Below are 17,395 nucleotides of genomic sequence, written 5' to 3'. Positions count from 1 at the left end.
GTCTTCTTAGCTAGTTTTTGCCTCACTGAAGTTGACGTGTCTGCCCAGACCAACCAAATCCAAATATAAATGGTATACAATATAATGAATTGAAAAAGTACTCACTGAATGATGATGAAACAAAATGTCAACTCTGATTATCAGGATGGGGACACTTTGACAGGACATGTTGACCTCTGTGACCTCTTCATTATAGACAGCCTCTCTCACCACATGTTGACCAGAGTTCATACCACTCTTCCTCTTCCTCCTTCAGTCTCACCCCCACATGCAACTAAAGAAACACAGCTGCCATCAGACGTGTGAATCATAAAATGCTTTAATGTTCTTTCAAGGTTCAGTCGCCCACAAAAGAAAGTGCCCTTCGATGTGACAGAAATAAACCAAATGTAATTCAGGCAGTGACACTGACAGGTAGACAAGATGCATAGAGACTCTATGGAACACATATATTAGAAAATGACATACAGTACAGTATATAACTGAGCAAAACCTGAATAACTACAAACAACGTTGATGTGATCTCTTTTGGCACCAACTATGAAGTCATGTAGTTCACCATCACACTGACTACACTTAATAAACCACAAACAGATACATGTTGTTGTTTTTTTATAATAGAAAAAGAGATTTACAAATAGTTTTATCAGCAATTCATGGCTCCAGACGCTTTCAAAACACAAATTTTCAAACGGAACAACGAATTGAGGAAAAACCTGACATTGATGTCTGGAGCAGTTTTTTCTGGCAGTTTTCATCATTTCTTAAGTGCAAGTTTTGACTGTTTTACCCAAAATATACAGTAGAGCCTGCAATCTGAGGACACACAAATCTGAATAAATAATTAAAATAAATAACCACAAACAAGACAATACAACCAAGGATATGCATTTTTCAGGGAATCCCTTTCCATTCACAGTAAAATGTGTCATTTTTTTCATATTTTTGAAATATCCATGCTTGGTTTAATGTGATCTGCCTGCTTTAGTACTGGTCTTACTTCATGCTTTCTCTGTCTAATTCCTAACTCTAAACTTATTCTCACTTCCGCACATCCCTATCTCCATTTGAAAATAAAACTTCCTCTTTTTTGTCCTCTAATGTCATGTTTTCTAAACTGGTGACCTGAAACCCAAAAGAGGTCATGAGACGTCCTGTTAAGGGTGCAAATATAGAACTATTTATATTTAGGGATTTTGCTCATTGTATATAGACTAGTGAAGTGTCAAAACATGCCTGCTCAGAATGGGCTGAATGCTTGGACTGTAACATCCACTTCGCAGCTAATCGCGGTCAGAAACATTGGTGAAATACACCTATAACGGAGGTAATTTCCAAATAGGTGCTTGCTTTGACCACTGGAAGTATTTTGCTGGCGGTAACGTTATTAGTGTTATAAGTTAGTATCAAGTCTGACACTGGGGAAATACAGTTTTAGAGCGGTTCTCAAGATATGCGAAGGACATACAGAGAGATTCTTTGCTTTATAGTTAGATTTCATTTGAGTTTCAATGCAAAACCAGCTGTAATTTACTGCTCTAGAGATGGTCAACCTGCCATTTCAACTTTCAAATCTCTTCAACTTCAATTCTACTACTTGCTTTAACATGCACTATCTCTGTTCTTGAATTCAAGGTTTCTTCCCATCTGTCCAACGTCTGCACTGCGTATGTTGTGATAACAAGTCATCTGACCCAAATTTGCACCTAACATGTGATCCTGGAAACTTTGGAGAAGTAAACAAGTGCACAACAGCTGCAAAGAAGGGAAGTGAAACTGAATTCAGCCTTTTGTCCTACATTGCAATCGCTCTCTTCCTTGCACATACGCTCAGCTGTCATGCCTCAGTCTGCAGCCACAGTTATGTCTACAGTTTTCCCAGTGTTTCATACTTTACAGCTCATCTCCGTGAAAAATGACGCCCACAAGCGCTTTCTGATTTAGAAGTTTGATCCTCCGCTGGTCACTTTAGCCTCCCATCTCAAATCTGACTTTTATTACTGCTGTCATCACAAAAATATAAATAAATAAAACAGATGTGTATTTTTCCTAACATTGAATAAATGATAAGTTTTAAATACACAACAAATTCATCAGTGTACTAGACACCAACGACACTTTGCTGTGTAGGTAAAACATGTTTTTAAAGAAAGGATTTGAGCTCATAATATAAGTTATCAGTCCCAATCGACAGGTCCGCCGTCCCCCCACCCAGCCCTGCTGCCCAGCACGACCCACCAGGCCCGGAGGTCAGGTCTACGAGCTGATGATCTGGCCGGACCAGGTCTCGTGTTTCGTCCCTGGGTTGAGATGTATGATCTTCACCTCCACCGCCTGCACCTTCAGGTTCTTGGGCGGGACCTGGCTCACTTTGTACGTGACCTCGTCGCCCTCTACTGGGACGTACTCCCCCTCGATGCTGAAACAGAGAAAAAGTAGGGGGATGAAGTATGAGTAAAAAGTGCAGGGTTACAGACAAAGTGCCATCACAAATTAAAAAAAATACCCTCCATAACATTTACAATAGAACATTTGTTTGAATTTTTTTTTCCCACTGACATGCTGCAAAAAATGTGTTAATGCACTGCTCGTGATTTTTAACTCATGAGATGAGATCTCAACCTTTTTCTTCTACAACTTAAACTTCTTCCAAACTGCACAATGGTAAAAAGGCCTAGTTAAAAGTAGATTATATATATTTTTTCCTTTTCATGTTGTTCCATAAAGTAAGAGAGGACTAAAGTCTGAACTATTCATTTCACAATAAAATCACTAAAAGACACAATAATTAATATCCTATCCCAATGATCTGCTCATGACCCTGCAGTTATTTTGCGAAACATCCAAACTGGAGAACCACTGACTTAAAGTAATAGTTCAACATTAAGGGAAATGGGCTCATTCACTTTCTTGCTGACAGAGATGAGAAGATCGATATTGTCAAGTATGGAGAGAATAATATCAATCTTCTCATCTCACTTTTGGGGAAAAAAAACCAAATGCGTGTATTTCCCAAAATGTCAAATTATTCAATTAAAGGAATAGTTCCCTCCACTGAGTGTGCTGGTCATACGCCACACACACACACAGACAGACAAAAACAGACATTTGCTGGAGCTCTGACAATGAGGAAATGTTTGAGACAAGATAAAGTTGGACTTTTAGACCCTCGATGCAGCTGTTTGGCTGTAAGATAACTGGATCATCCTGCTTGATCTGTTGGGAGAAATCTCACAGATTTGCTGAGGCTGTAGTAATATTTGGCGTATTTGCTTATTCTGAATAAAAAGGTGGAATAAGACCATGTCCACTTATTGCACGTGTCACAGAGTCCTAGGAGGGTTGGAAAAAATAGCTTTCCCTTTGAAAAAAGTACACACGTAAACAGTGTTATTGCTGACTTCTTACAGTCCTGTGAGTTGACGCTGCAGATCTGCAGTAAGTTTTGTGCTGCTATTTGTAATTCTGCTAATGCACGACGTGTTTGTCTGCTGTGACTCTCCGAGGCCACAGCTGTGAAATCTGTAGGATTTAGCCCTTTGAGAGTGTGTACGGTGTTATTGCCACTCACTCTGAGATGTGAACAAAGATGTCTTCGCCACCGTGGGAGGGTCGGAGGAAGCCGTGACCTTGTGACCTGGAGAAGTTCTTACACACGCCCTTAAACACCGGACTTGAGGTAGCTCGTACCGTACTGCAGCCAAAGAGAGAAAAACAATAAAGTTGTTAGGAAGGATTCATGACGGTTAGAAGGAAGAGCTGGTCGCATCAACTACAAATTGACTCATAATGTTACAACACAGCGGCAGCAGAAATGAAAACACTAATCTGCGTAGTACTAATCTGTGTAAACAGTGCTACAGTATTTAACCTTTCTTCAGCACCAAAAACAGTCAGCAAACCAGCCACAATACAGCAACCTGTCAGATTTACATTCAAAAACAAGCAGCTTTCACATCAGTGAAGCTGAGATCAATATTTCTTTCTGTTTGAAAAATTACTAATGATGAATCCATTATTACTTCAGTTTGGTTAATGACAAGTTGCAGTGGTGGAAATATTCAGATCCTTTTTGTAAGTAGAAGTAGCAATACCACAATTTCAAAATACTCCCTTACAAGTAAAAGTACCTAATTCAAAATTAAATTTTTAATATATTCCCTTCCTTGTTTGCCACTTGTTTTAACATTTTTAAGTGCCTGGATTGCCTTCCTGGCTACTCAAATGTGTGTGTGTTTATTAAGTGTCTTCTTTCCGCCACACACTAATTGGTAAATAAACTAACTTACGCTGAGTAGGTGCGGTTGCGTTTGGTTGGCAACGGGCTGGGCAGATCTCGAGGCAGCGGTTGCTCTTTCCCTTCCTCCCATACCCGGCTCCTCTCCCTCAGGAAGGGGAAGGAGAGGGTGAAGGAGGCGTTGGGGGAGCGCAGCGGGGTCCTGGAGGGCGACGTGAGGCTGGGGTCTGCCATGTCACAGGTGACAGGGATAAAAGGAGGAGGATGAGGGAGGATGGATGGCGTGGATACAGTGTTGGACGCTGCTTCTGCTGCTGCTTGGTGAGCCGCAGGCTGCTGATGGGCTGCTGACACAGTCGTCTGTCCGCTGGTGTATCTGTGCGTCCGTCTGCTTGGAGAGGGCCGCCTCAGTGTGTGAGACACAGCCGTTATCCAGGTCAGCGCTGTCGCTTCAAGTCTGTCAGGAGGACGGGCTGTGAGGAGGGAAACCACAGGGAGAGAATGGAGGAAGATCAGAGAGTTGTCATGTGGCTTTAGACCTGATGGGGGACAGGAGGGATGGGAGGGGTCATCCATCCATCCAAGAATAAGCCTGTTCAAGTCAGAAACCAAATACAAATAAGGGACCTGAGAGGTGAAAAACGTCTTTTCAGTGTGTCTAGGAATGTATTGTTCTACCATTATAAGTCAAATTTATGTTTTTCGATGAAATTCCTTCCAACAAGAAAATAGATGTTGAGGTGACGCCGCCTCAGTCAAGTCTCAAGTCCCTTCTGATATTAAAGGGCTACTCCAGTGATTTTAAAACAGAATGATCACTCGATGCAGCAGAGGCCAAGACATCCTGACTATTAGCTCATAGTATGGCTCCAAAAACAGTGGATCCTACACCTCCCATAATGCAACTCAGTTGTATCCTTAGACCCTGTTAATAAACGCCACACCTCCAGTTTGTAACACAGTAAAAATGTAAAAATGTAAAAATGCGTGTAGTCTCCAAACCCCACCTGAGATAACGCGATGACATCATCAGGGTAATTTTTTCAGACTAGAGAAGACATTACAAAATAGTTTTCACAAGCCGAGTCATCAAGACAAGAAAACTGATCTTGGGATGTCAAATTGGTGGAGTGCCCCTTTAAACCCAACACAAAATTTAGTTTCTTTCACATTTATAAGTTTCCCTTTGCCTCAATTGGTAATATATCTGCATACCACTGCAATCCCCCATGATTATTATACTACAGGGTTTATCTCTGAAGCTTCCCAAAGCTTTGTATTAGGAATTAAATTTATTATATCAGGATAAACCCCTTGAAATGCATCAGCTTGTTTTCAAGGGGAGAGGAGGAGCAGGGGGGGTCCCAAACAAACTCTAACAAAACAAATGGAACCACAGAACAATAAGACACAATGTTATATAACACAACAGCAACAAAACAAACAACATATAACCAAACTAAATAACTAAGAGAAAAAATAAAATACATATTAATAATAATAATACATATTAATAAGTTAGAAAAGAAAAAGAGTACAACTTTAGACTAGACACAATCATACAAACAATGATCAATCTCTAAATAGAGAGATGAGCAGTGATGGCATTATTGAAAGCATTGGCAGTCTGTTTTAAGATGAGAAAACAAAATATTTTTAAATAAGCTAAATAATGACAGCAGGGCTGACCCGAATGCTTCAATGCTTCGATCGTTGCCATGGTATTCAACCTCCAAAACAGTATTTGAATGCTTCTTTTTTAATTCATTTTAAAAATATATATATATATATATAAGTATTAAAATCTGCAAAAAATCTGTTCAAAAATCAGTAAAAAAAACATGTGCCTCTGTGTCCTCCGGTGCTCCTAATGGTATCTACAAGATTTCACAGACCGGAGGAAAACAACCAATCAGAGCCGAGCTGGAGCCTTGCCGTCAGCTGTCAATCACTTGCAAACTCCGATCAAATATGAATCAATATTCTGTTACTGTAATAACTATTTCTCTCCTCAATTGTTTTCAGAATCATCTTGTAGTGTACTGTTTAGCTGTAAAATGAGACAGTTTGTGACCCGGCAGCCATGTTGAGATCAGTTGAGGAAATACCAAGCACCGCCCACCAGCCAGAGCACAGCCAATAGGAACACTCTCTCTCTAATGACCTGTGATTGGCCAAAGTCTCCCGTCATGGACTAAATTTCTTAAAGCCTGAAAACAGATCCATGAGGAGGTGCAGAAGTCTAGTTTTCTCTCAGAACACTTGAATTACAATATGCTGAAAGGTTATTATGGAATATTTGCCCAATGATGCCAAAAACATTCTGCCTACTGCAGGTTAAATGCTTTTAAAAATAAATTGATGCCAGTGCAAAATAACTAGAGGCAACCACCTGATTGTGTTTGACATTGTGCAATGGTGTGCAAAAAAGATTTTCATATCTACTTGACTTGCATCCTGTTCAGTGTACAGGACACTATCATTGCAGTATCAGAGTTACATAGTAGGCATGTGCTCCTCTATGATTTTGTTATCAAATCATCTATGTTGTTCATCATTCTCTAATACTAAAATCCGCAATAATAGATCCTGTTTAGTCAGGTGACCTTGCCCTTCAATACCTCCTAATCTGGTTTTCTACTCACAGTGACATTTTCAAGGTTAGAATAAGAGGCAGCTGACTGATCTCCTGTCAGTACGGTGTCCTTTTCTATGTGTGCAGGCCTACGTGCTTTTGACGCCCACTCCTCTCTCCTGTGATGATGCAGGCGTGACGTCAGAACAGCTGCAGAACGCCGCCTCCAGTGGTGCGTTCGTGACGTCAGCGCCCCATCTCAAATGACCAATTTGCACATCCTACAGGAGTACTACACACACATCATATCAAATAGCTTTACCACGGGATATAGCCTATGTGTTACAAATACAAATCCGAACAAACTGAGAGTATCAACATGATTATTACAATCATATTGTTCATAATGAGAATCTGTGGATGGAGAAAAAACATACAGAGCAACTCAGAGTTTACACTCATTAACAGACACCAGCAGCAGCTGGAGAACATCTGGAAGAGCAGAAATGAAGCAACAGAGGGTCATGCATGGCTCCTCTGGTCCACCCGGTCGGACACACAAATCTCCTCCCTTGTCCCATGATTATGAAAAGGCAATATGTCTATGGATTGTGTGATTGTGGAGTTCATATTTGATCTATTTAGCTTTTCCCCTCGTTTTATTTGATATATTTTTATAAGATATTAATACCGATTATTAGAGCCATAATAACATCTGCAATTTGTAAAAAAAAAATTAAAAACAATGTGTGAAAGCAGCTGGATAAAAGCAGATGAGGTGAGAGGTCCGTTCACTGAGAGCAGCTGGCGGTCAAATATGGTGGCAATGTTACACCAGATAAATACATAACAATAAAGCCTATAATCTCTTTTTATTTAGCGGTTATTCTGTCAAGCATGCAAAAAATACAGCATTGTCCCCGATCCCCCAAAAACACAAAACAAAGGCACACTGACACACTCCCACCTGCAGGCATCTTCAACAACATGCATCTAGATTCACAGAAACGGTACTTACTGCATCGGTGCTGCACTAGTAGGTTGAGAGGACGATCCGCGTGTGACAGTGTGTGTCTTGAGTCAGTGTGTGTGTGTGTTATATAACGAGTTATTAAATATATAAGTCGACTAAATCCGCGCAGTCCGACGGAAAACCCTGATGTGACGATGAGAGGCTGCTGAGTCTGCGCAGCTGGCGGAGATTCCGATGGCGTGATGCGACCCTGTGTGTGTGTGTGGGTGTGTGTGTGTGAGACTCTCTCTCTCTCTCTCTTTCTGTGTGTGTGTGTGTGTGTGTGTGTGTGTGTAATCTGTTGGGGGACTCAGTGTGCTCAGTGTGTTCGAGGTATCTTTGTCTTTGCCATGATTTTTGGGATGTTTGTCATACATGTCGTCACTCTTTGTGCAGCTGTTTCTGAGCTGCTCTATTATAAAGGGTGTGTTATGGTATTTGAATGGACTCCAGTGATGCAATGGATTTTTTACATTTTACATCTTTCATCACATAAAAATCACCAAAAAACAGTCGGAGATGAGCTACGAGGCGCACTCATTCATGCAGGGCCAGCTTAAGGCATATAGGCCCTATAGGCGGTCGCCTATAGGGCGCCGCCGTCTTGGGGCGGTGGTCGCCCTCTAAAAAAAAAATGGAGCACCCTTCCTAATTCTGCATTGAGGTAACAAGTGAACAAAGAATAAAGAAATAAAGAAATACACTTTTCATCCCTGTAACACTTTTTCATCTGCCCGGTAGGCTTTAGGGCTGTGTATTGGCAAGAGTCTGGCGATACGATACATATCATAATAAAGGGGTTACGATTCAATATATTGCGATACTGTAAGCAAGGCGATATATTGCGATTTTTAAAATAAAATTTTAGGAAAACTGTTTAGAAGTTTACTTTTGTATGCAATCAGAACAGCGGGATCTGCATTTATCACAGTCCCTGTAACATTCAACATCATAGCACTATTTTGAGAAGGCGCACACACTGAGATGGCGCATCTCTTTGCAAATGAAAAGTAAAGTATTGACTGAGTTAAGCTTTGCATGTAAACTATAAAATAAAAATCAAGTGTTTTTTTAAAGTCGATTCAGTATCACAAACCATAATATCAAGATATTCAATATTTTCTTGTCGCGGTAGTCTGTGTTACTGGTGTTACACGGCGGTCGGGCACACACCGATTACATTACGTACCCACCGTCGTTTTGCTTTTTTTTTACAGAAATAAAACCCATTTAGTTAATTTTGGCGAATCAGCGGCGTGTTGTCAGTGCATAGTCGGACAACGGACGGTACAAAGGGAAGGTTTCTGCTCCATACGGAGTCACAGCTCAGAGTAATAGGAGTCAGATTTCACACACATGGGACGAGAGAGTTAACAGACAAGACGATGGCGGAGGATTTGGTGTCAAAGCGAAAAGCAAACGGCCTATTTGGCAATATTTCAGATTTAAACCCAACGCTAAAAGGGAACCATAACGTTAATGAGGTAATCGCCGGTCACAGCCGGTGTGCACGGCGGAGGAGCGCCAGGTGGAATCCTGCAGCCTCGCAGCAAAAGCTGGACCGGAGAGGCCAGACACACAGCCACCTGACGGTAAAGATCAAAGTAAGCACGCTACACATATTGAGCGTCATCTGTTCTTGTAAAATGTCCGGTGTAATCAGTAACACCAGTGTTGTCACAAGTTTATTAAACGGTGGGAAAATGTCCTCTCCGTAAAATCCCTACTGCCCGGCCGCATTTATTCGTTAATAAAAGTGTAAATTGTGGTAAACACTTTAAAGCCAACAATATCAGGGACCAATTGTTTATTTATATTTTAATAAATACAGTTATTTATGAAAATACAAATCTTAATTTTGTCTTAAAACCATTGTGATGTCATTGTGATGTCCCCTTGAGCAGGGGGGGGGCTCCAAATCCAAATTTCGGTTAGGGCACCATAAGGGCTAGAGCCGGCCCTGCACTCATATTCACATATACAAGATAGTTCCAGTGAGTCACATGGTGAATTATGTCTACAAGGAAGGTCATATGTAAACCGTGTATTTTTGTTGAGAAAAACTCTGTGCAGTTTTTGACCTAGTTTCACAACGGAGACACACATCAACTGGCCATGCAGTTGTCACATGCAACACAGCCTGCTGCTTTTCTGATTGCACAACAAACACAAGTACGTGTGTGTGAGTTGCTAAACTAACACTGAGTGCAGAGAGCACAGCCGGTTATAAACAAGCAGGACCTTCACTGGCCTTCACACTGAAGGATTTAAAGGCCGGCCACTAATCCGTTTTGATACACTTCCTATAATCACACAAAATGACAAACCACAACCACTCACGCTGATGATACGCCCTTTTACTGTGAGACGAAGCAGAAATATTACAAGGATGTTAAATAAACTGAGGATGCGTGAACATAAACTTGCGGGAGAGGTAACATTTCAAAATATAAAGTAAATATTTTAAGCTTGAAAAGCTATTTTTTTTATTGTTGCAATGTTACGTTTGTTTGGATCTTAATGACACACAAATTGTCCTGTGGGACTAATTTCTATCAACAAAAATATCACTCAGCGTTATTTCTCTCACTTTAAAGGGATAGTTTGGGTGTTTTTGAAGTGGGGTTGTAACTGGGGGCGTGCTGACCGTCATCTACTGTAGGTAATACACTGACTATGGATAAGTACCTCATAAAACCCCACTTCAAAACACCCAAATTATCTCTTTTAACCTCAAGTGTCTGTAAGTTCTCACATCATTAGGCACCACATTTATTCATCCCTGACAAGTGCTTTTTAGTGATCAACAGCAACTACTTTGCGCCATTTAAGCCAGATTTTGTCACTTGAGTATGTCCAGCTATCATACTAAAGTAGTGATGACATTATGATTCAAATAATTAATGACTTTATTGTTGTTGTTTTTTACTTGGGGGTCAAAATCTCATGTGAAATATACCAAATGACCGTAAATGTCCATCGAATCATTCTTTTTTTTAAATATATGGTCTATTTGACATGTAAACATGACGCTGGTATGTTAATTAAGTGCAGTATTTACAACACAATCAGTCTCAATGTGACGGAGCACATCAGTCACTTTACACCAACAGCATCTTGAGAGCAGCTCCACTTCACGTCTCGACTTCTGTACCCAAACTACCGGGCTCTGTGTCTCCAGCCGACCGCCCCTCACCTATGTGATCAGTTATGGCGGTCGATCTGTTCGTATCCAACCAAGTGTCCTCTTCTTCCTCTGCAGTGCTAACTGTTCCACCATGACAGCAGCCCCAGCCCCGGGTCACAGATGGTCCCCTGAAACAACAGCGCAGTGGGTCAGGATGGACGTGAAGCTACTTTTGTTTCAGTATGTCCACAGTTAAAGCTCAGAGTCCACCCACACAGGTGGCTTCAGTCATTTTGATGAATTAGTCCTATTCTCAGAACTGTGTGGGCATGTAAAGACTGACTCTCCTGTTAGTTTTGTTGCACCTTGTAAGACAGGACAACTTGCAACCTTTATGAATCTTTTGAACACCAGTTTAAGAGCCCGGCGGTCATACCAACATTTATTACAGTGACATTTACAAACAAACAAAATAAATCTCTGCAATCAGTTTATTTGCAAGCGGACACTAAGTAAATCAATGAAGAGCTTTCACGTGGAGTTCAATTGTGGTAAACCTTGACACACAAAGCAGCCCTTGTGAGTAATTGCAAACAGTGCTGATCGCTGAGGGAATGGAGAACAGGAGGGTCCATAATGAGAGATATCATAATATCTGTGGAACAACTGCACAAAGAAGACTGGAGCCTGACAGAGACTGGACTTGAGGAGAAACCATAAACAGTATATATATATATTCACACCCAATTAAAATAAAATAAAAAGATGAGGATGCCTTAAATTGTGACTGAGATACATGCGGTGAGTGGGACATGATGTATCAGTGATGGACAGCTAATATCAGCCGATAGTATACACTGCCCAATTTATCGGTCGGGCTATACAAGAGATAAGGCAGTTTGTAGTCTTCCACAACAGCAGTCTACTGTGAACGGTGCCCCTGTCCAGAGTGGATGGTAGAAACAGATCAACTTCAAATTAACTGTGTTAAAGGTTCCCTGTGGAATTTTTTCACCTCTACCGGTGACTACGTCACCAAGCTTTCAGTACCACAAATTTTGCCAGGACCAGTCGGCAACCTCCGGGTCTGAAAAGTGAAGTCAATATTGACGTGCCTTAAACTTGCATTCTTTCTAACAGCCAGCAGGGGGAGACTCCTCTGGTTGCAAAAAGAAGTCTGATTGTATAGAAGTCTATGAGAAAATACTTTAGTGCGTGGCTACCTTGTGATTGACAGGTTGCTACCACGGCGTTGTCCGATCTGGGAGATGTCCCTGTTTTCGTTTTACAACTTTAACCCTTTCACAGTGTGTTTTCGGTTCACGAAAGTTAATTGTAACATTTTTGTCTAGATTTGGAGGAGGTTTGGTATGTGACAGCCTTCTTGGCCCATTATGATACATTCAGTCTAAAAATGTTGTGGAAAAAATTGGATGAAGCAGCTCCTGCACTGGGACATATGTTTGGTGAACGTTAGTGAGAAAACTCTGACTGTAGCTCCTACAAACCTACAAAGAGTCTGAATGAGCCAAAATAACAACTGATTTTCACGCTTTTATCAGATATATAGTTTAACAGTTTTTACTAAATGTGTGTTAGTCGTGAGGTGTGTTCTTACAATCAGAGTGTACGGCGCCTCTTTCTTCTCCACGATCTCCTCTGCTGGCGGCGCCGTCGATTGTCCCGGTTGTCCCGGTTGTGCCGGCGTGTCCGCCGCCACGGTGGCCGGGCCCGTCGGCGAGGTGTCCACAAAGACTTCATCTGTCACCCGAAAACGGATCTCCTCTCCTTGGTCCATGTAGAGGTCGTGGGCGCCCTCGTCCGTCTCATATTCCCAGAGCCAGACCTGCTCTGCTTCGTCACTGAGGCCGTAGCTAAGGAGCTGCAGCTACGTAAACTATAGTCACAATCAATTAATCTATATAATGTGTGATGACAGATGAAATCACAGCACTTTACTTCATTTATAGGAACATTTTCAGTCAGGATACAATTTAGCGGGCTGCTGAAGAGACTCCGGTGGGATGAGGATGTCGTCAAAGAAGCCCATCGTCACTGTGAAACAGAAAGGTTACAGCGTTACCTCAGTACTTCTGTGTCGTCTGGTACATGCGGGAGCAGAGACTTCTGAGCCTTTGTTAATAATGTTTTCTGTTTTTCACATGGGGTGAAGACAGCACAACTGACTGAATAAAATATGGCAAAATAAATAAATAAATGAATAAGGCAGATATATAATAACAAAAAATATTAGTAAACATGAACAACTCTCTCCCAAATCCCAAAACTAGAGTGCTAAATCTCAAATAGAAAAAGAAAACAAACATTCTGTGGGTCGACAAAATCAGTCCCCCATTCATTGTCTATGGAGCAGCTCTCATTTGGGAGAGAGTTGTTCATGCTTACTACTATTTTTTGGACATAGACCATAGGAATAACATGTATGAAGTTTGAAAACGGCCGTCGTTCCTCTTTAATCTGTTCTTTTTTCAAGCTGATACTTCAAACTATTCCCAGCTTATCCAGTGTGAGGATTTGCTGCTTCTCTCCGTTTTATATTAATGCAAATTAAATATCTTTGGACTGTTGGTCGAACAAAACAAGACATTGCGTCACCTTGAGCTCTGAGAATAAATCAGCTCATACATTTTCTGGAGATTGAATCAAACATGCTGACATGACAGAAGACAGAAGACAGAATGAGTTACCATGAACTCCCTCTTGACTGCAGTACTTGATCTTCCCGAGCAGGATCTCATCGAGGAAAGGGTGAAAAACAACATACCTGAAATGAACTGAGAGAAAGACGAAAGTCCATCAACCCTCGCTTTAACTTAAAGGGGACATATCATGGTCATTTCCAGGTTCCTACTTGTATTTGGGGTTTCTACTAGAACATGTTTACATGCTGTAATGTTAGAAAAAACACATTATTTTTCCTCATACTGTCTGTCTGAATATACCTGTATTCACCCTTTGTCTGAAACGCTCCATTTTAGCTCCTGTCTCTTTAAGACCATCTCCTGAAAAAACCCCAGTCTGCTCTGATTGGCTTGTGAGAAAAATATGGTGCACCTTTGCAAAAGTAGTTCTCAAGCTGTGGGCGGTATATTCTAATGAGCCTGCATGTGACATAAAGGGGAGCCTAATCTGAATGTCTTGTTGAATCACATGTTTTCTGATCACAAAAAACTGACTGTGTTGTCTTCTTTCACAGTTTGTGGGTTGGTAGGCACACCAGATACCCCAATGTATGTGCACAATCACTGAAAAAGGGAGTTTTAAGATCGGAGTACTAACTGTGGCAATAAGGGGGTTTCGCTGTGACGCCTCAGACCAACCTCTATCACACTGCAAGCCTGCGGAAGTGTTTTATCATTGGATAGGAAAACGGCAGCAACATGTTCTGGGTCTACTGCATATTAGTATGTCCTTCAGGAGTTTACTCTTAGCAGGGTGAACAGGAAACTGTGAGACCAAAATGATCATAAACAAATTAAAACTAAGGAAGGGCCTGCGTTGCAATATTAGCCAGTGCGTCTACAATATAAAGAGGCAGTATAAATATAGCACATGGCTTGATGCATGATGCAAGTGTATGAGGAAATGAGAGAACATCGTGATACCTTTGGTGTGCGAGGCTCCGTCCCCCGGGAATATATAGGAATCATCCAGTTTGGTGATGTCGTACAAGCAGATGCACAGGCCAACGTTGTAGACCACCTGATGTGATGAGAGCAGGTCACAGTAATGTGAGTAGTGTTTGCAGACACGCTGAAATTACAATATTACACAAGTGCTTTGGCTTGACTGTCACAACAGACTTCCAATAAGCAAAGACTCATAATGCAAAGAGCCAAACTGACTTGTTATCTTCTTTAAACTTTAAACACAACATGCTATGATTCTGACATAGAGTGCAAAACACTAAATCATATGCTCACCTCATATTAGCACGAATCACTGCACCACCACTGAAATGCATTTATGTCCTTTTATTTACTGTCAAAATGTTTTAATGTATTGGGTTTCTGTTGGTCCGTGTTAATGCTTTAGTTTTACCGTATCGACTTTCTGTAGTTTTGATGATTGAACTCACAAGCGATCAAGTCTCAAATATTAAACTTTGTGGAAGATATATAACAGAAAAAGTAAACTGAGACAGTGAAGTGCAATTATCATTTTGACTTGTATGGATGGAGAATTTACTTTAGTGTAAAGGGAACTATTTTCACAGACCTTTAAAACCTGAAAGTCTCATCCTATTGGATGAATTTAAACTTTTAATTTGGGATCTTTTTAGAGAGGTCTGTGTTTGTTTCTGATGCTGTTTCTATGTGATAGTGTGACTGTGTTTTGCTGCATGTCTTATCTCTTGTTCTTATTTCTGCTGCTGCACTAAGAAAAGAGATGACATGATTAAATAACGGTAGTAATAATAAACCTGACTTTATTTTTATTTTGCATGCTATGTGAGATTTTGAATTCAAAATTAGAAGTATATCTTAAAATTTTGTGATAAGAGTTTTACACATTGTAACCAGTGGTGGATAGCAACTACGCATATTTACTCACATACAGTTACTTTTACTTTACTGTTGAGTGCTACTTTATACTTCTACTCCACTATATTTACAGATAATATTTTACAAACAAAACATATGAGTTTATGAAATATGAAAAGGACATTTCTGCCCAACAAATATTTTTCTTTTTTATATTGATGCTAATACTTTTTTTTATTTTTACTCAAGTAATATTTTGAATTCAGGACTTTTACTTGTAACAGAGTATTTCCACACTGTGGTATTATTAGTACTTTTGCTTAAAGGTCCCATATTATAAAAAAGTCTGATTTTCATGTTTTTTTATTATAAAAGCAGGCTTAAATCCTATATAAATACTGTGAAAGTATCGAAACACTCAATCCACAGGGAAATACACACAGCCCGTATTCAGAAACTCTGCATTTGAAACAAGCCGTCAGGATTTCTGCCCATTCGTGATGTCACGAATATACACTATTTAGACCCTTTACACAGTTTTAAAAACTTAAACATTCTAAATGTGTCCCAGTTTATTCCTGGTTGCAGTGTATGTGAATGTCATCAGCTGACAGGAAGTAGACATAGACCCAAGCTGTTGCCTAGCAACGTGATTCTGTTGCAATTCCGTTAAAATGCGCTAAAACGGAGCGTTTCAGACAGAGAGTAAATACAGGCATATTCAGGCAGACAGTATGAAGAAAATAAAAAAAAAAATTTAACATTACAGCATATAAACATGTTCCTAGTAGAAACACAAAATAAAAGTAGGAACCTGAAAATGAGCACGATATGGGACCTTTAAGCAGTGAAAAGTGAGTGAACTCGCACCTTGTTGGCCAGTTTCTTGTTGAGCTCCTCGGCTATGGCCTCGTTCAGTTGTCTCTGGAAGCTCCACGGAGGGATCCTGACGGTGTCGACCATCTCCACCAACACGAACATGATGCTCACTGAGAGCAGCTCCTCACCAACACACACACACACACACACAAACACAGAGCTGCTGCTGCTGTGAAACACCTGAACCACCTGAACCAGCTGTCAGCTGAGCTGTGAGGTGTCGTTTACTCTCTCAGGACAGCATTCAAGGTGTTTTGCACAGCGGAGAGGAAATAAAAATATAGATAATTGTTCACAATTTAGCAAAAGACCCCTCTAAAGGTATAATAATATACAGCAAACCCAAAAGCGTCCATGATGTCTCCACGTGATTATTTTACGACAGTGAGTTTCTACGACATGTCGCAAAACTTAAAGCTACAGTGCACACATTTAAAGCTCTAATATTGATAATATATGTAATCATTTCTCTTTGAATTACCAGAACGTGTTATTTGGTTTCCATACTTTTCACAGACCTAAAAAAAATTATGAATTAATGATGATAATAATAATAATAATAATAATAATAATAATAACAACAATAATAATAGTGTTATTATTATTATTATTATATGGATAATGATAATAATTATTATCATTATCCATATAATTATCATTATTATTATCATTATTACATTAACCAAATATTAACCAAATATTTTATACAAATTTTCTTCTACCAAACCTTTATTTTCTGTTTTCTTAAAGGAATGCAACCTTTATGTTAAAACTATTGAATCCTCAGTTAACAAAAAGCCTTTGAAAACTGTATCCGTCTGTAAAACTTATAATTTGTTTCTATAATTTTTGAAATCAAAAATCCCATCGGCTTAGTTTATTTCATTAATTAATTAATACCGTTTAAGTTATTATTGTCATGGGCTATTTACTTATATCTATTCCATCTTTTCCTTATTTCTTGTATTTTTTATGCATTTTTTTAAATTCAATAAAGTTACTTAAACATTTTGTAAACTTTATTTCCAACAAATACATCTTCTTAGCCCTTTTTATTATT

The 17,395-nt window shown here is 39.9% G+C and overlaps 2 protein-coding genes across 3 annotated transcripts; both read right to left on the bottom strand.

Annotated features, from left to right (window-relative positions):
- Positions 1–297: 297 nt before the first annotated feature.
- csdc2b (cold shock domain containing C2, RNA binding b) lies at positions 298–4,471 on the bottom strand. The gene is made up of 3 exons (XM_074655402.1): positions 4,290–4,471; positions 3,572–3,694; positions 298–2,419 (listed from the first exon to the last, which is right to left on the bottom strand). Exons 1-3 carry the CDS (start codon positions 4,469–4,471, stop codon positions 2,257–2,259), a joined length of 468 nt encoding a protein of 155 aa, XP_074511503.1. The 3' UTR covers positions 298–2,256.
- On the bottom strand, positions 2,002–16,738 carry polr3h (polymerase (RNA) III (DNA directed) polypeptide H). 2 transcript variants are annotated; one of them, XR_012596597.1, is made up of 9 exons: positions 16,327–16,721; positions 14,578–14,674; positions 13,660–13,746; positions 12,943–13,006; positions 12,570–12,813; positions 11,021–11,139; positions 4,290–4,710; positions 3,572–3,694; positions 2,002–2,419 (listed from the first exon to the last, which is right to left on the bottom strand). XR_012596597.1 is itself a non-coding variant. In XM_074655401.1 (6 exons), the coding sequence occupies exons 1-6, from the start codon at positions 16,435–16,437 to the stop codon at positions 11,089–11,091; spliced, it is 654 nt and encodes a 217-aa protein (XP_074511502.1). In that variant the 5' UTR covers positions 16,438–16,738; the 3' UTR covers positions 10,165–11,088. The 2 variants fall into 2 exon arrangements, 1 of the variants encoding a protein (XP_074511502.1); XM_074655401.1 differs by lacking the exons at positions 2,002–2,419; positions 3,572–3,694; positions 4,290–4,710 and having other exon boundaries at positions 10,165–11,139; positions 16,327–16,738.
- Positions 16,739–17,395: the final 657 nt, after the last annotated feature.

Source organism: Sebastes fasciatus, chromosome 13 (genome assembly GCF_043250625.1).
Source record: "Sebastes fasciatus isolate fSebFas1 chromosome 13, fSebFas1.pri, whole genome shotgun sequence".
Classification (NCBI taxonomy): domain Eukaryota; kingdom Metazoa; phylum Chordata; class Actinopteri; order Perciformes; family Sebastidae; genus Sebastes; species Sebastes fasciatus.
Note: the sequence above shows the minus strand (reverse complement) of the source record. Positions and strands in the feature narration are given on the sequence as shown.

Bases quoted from the DNA above. Each gene is read 5' to 3' on its own strand.
- csdc2b (XM_074655402.1), bottom strand. From the start codon at position 4,471: ATGGCAGACCCCAGCCTCACGTCGCCCTCCAGGACCCCGCTGCGCTCC. The intron at 3,695-4,289 runs GTAAGTTAGTTT...CTTTGGCTGCAG, and splicing joins CGCAACCGCACCTACTCAGC to TACGGTACGAGCTACCTCAA. The intron at 2,420-3,571 runs GTGAGTGGCAAT...TCTCTGTTTCAG, and splicing joins ATCTTTGTTCACATCTCAGA to CATCGAGGGGGAGTACGTCC.
- polr3h (XM_074655401.1), bottom strand. From the start codon at position 16,437: ATGTTCGTGTTGGTGGAGATGGTCGACACCGTCAGGATCCCTCCGTGG. The intron at 14,675-16,326 runs GTGCGAGTTCAC...TCATCACATCAG, and splicing joins ACAAGAAACTGGCCAACAAG to GTGGTCTACAACGTTGGCCT. The intron at 12,814-12,942 runs GTATCCTGACTG...CTACGGCCTCAG, and splicing joins CTTCAGCAGCCCGCTAAATT to TGACGAAGCAGAGCAGGTCT.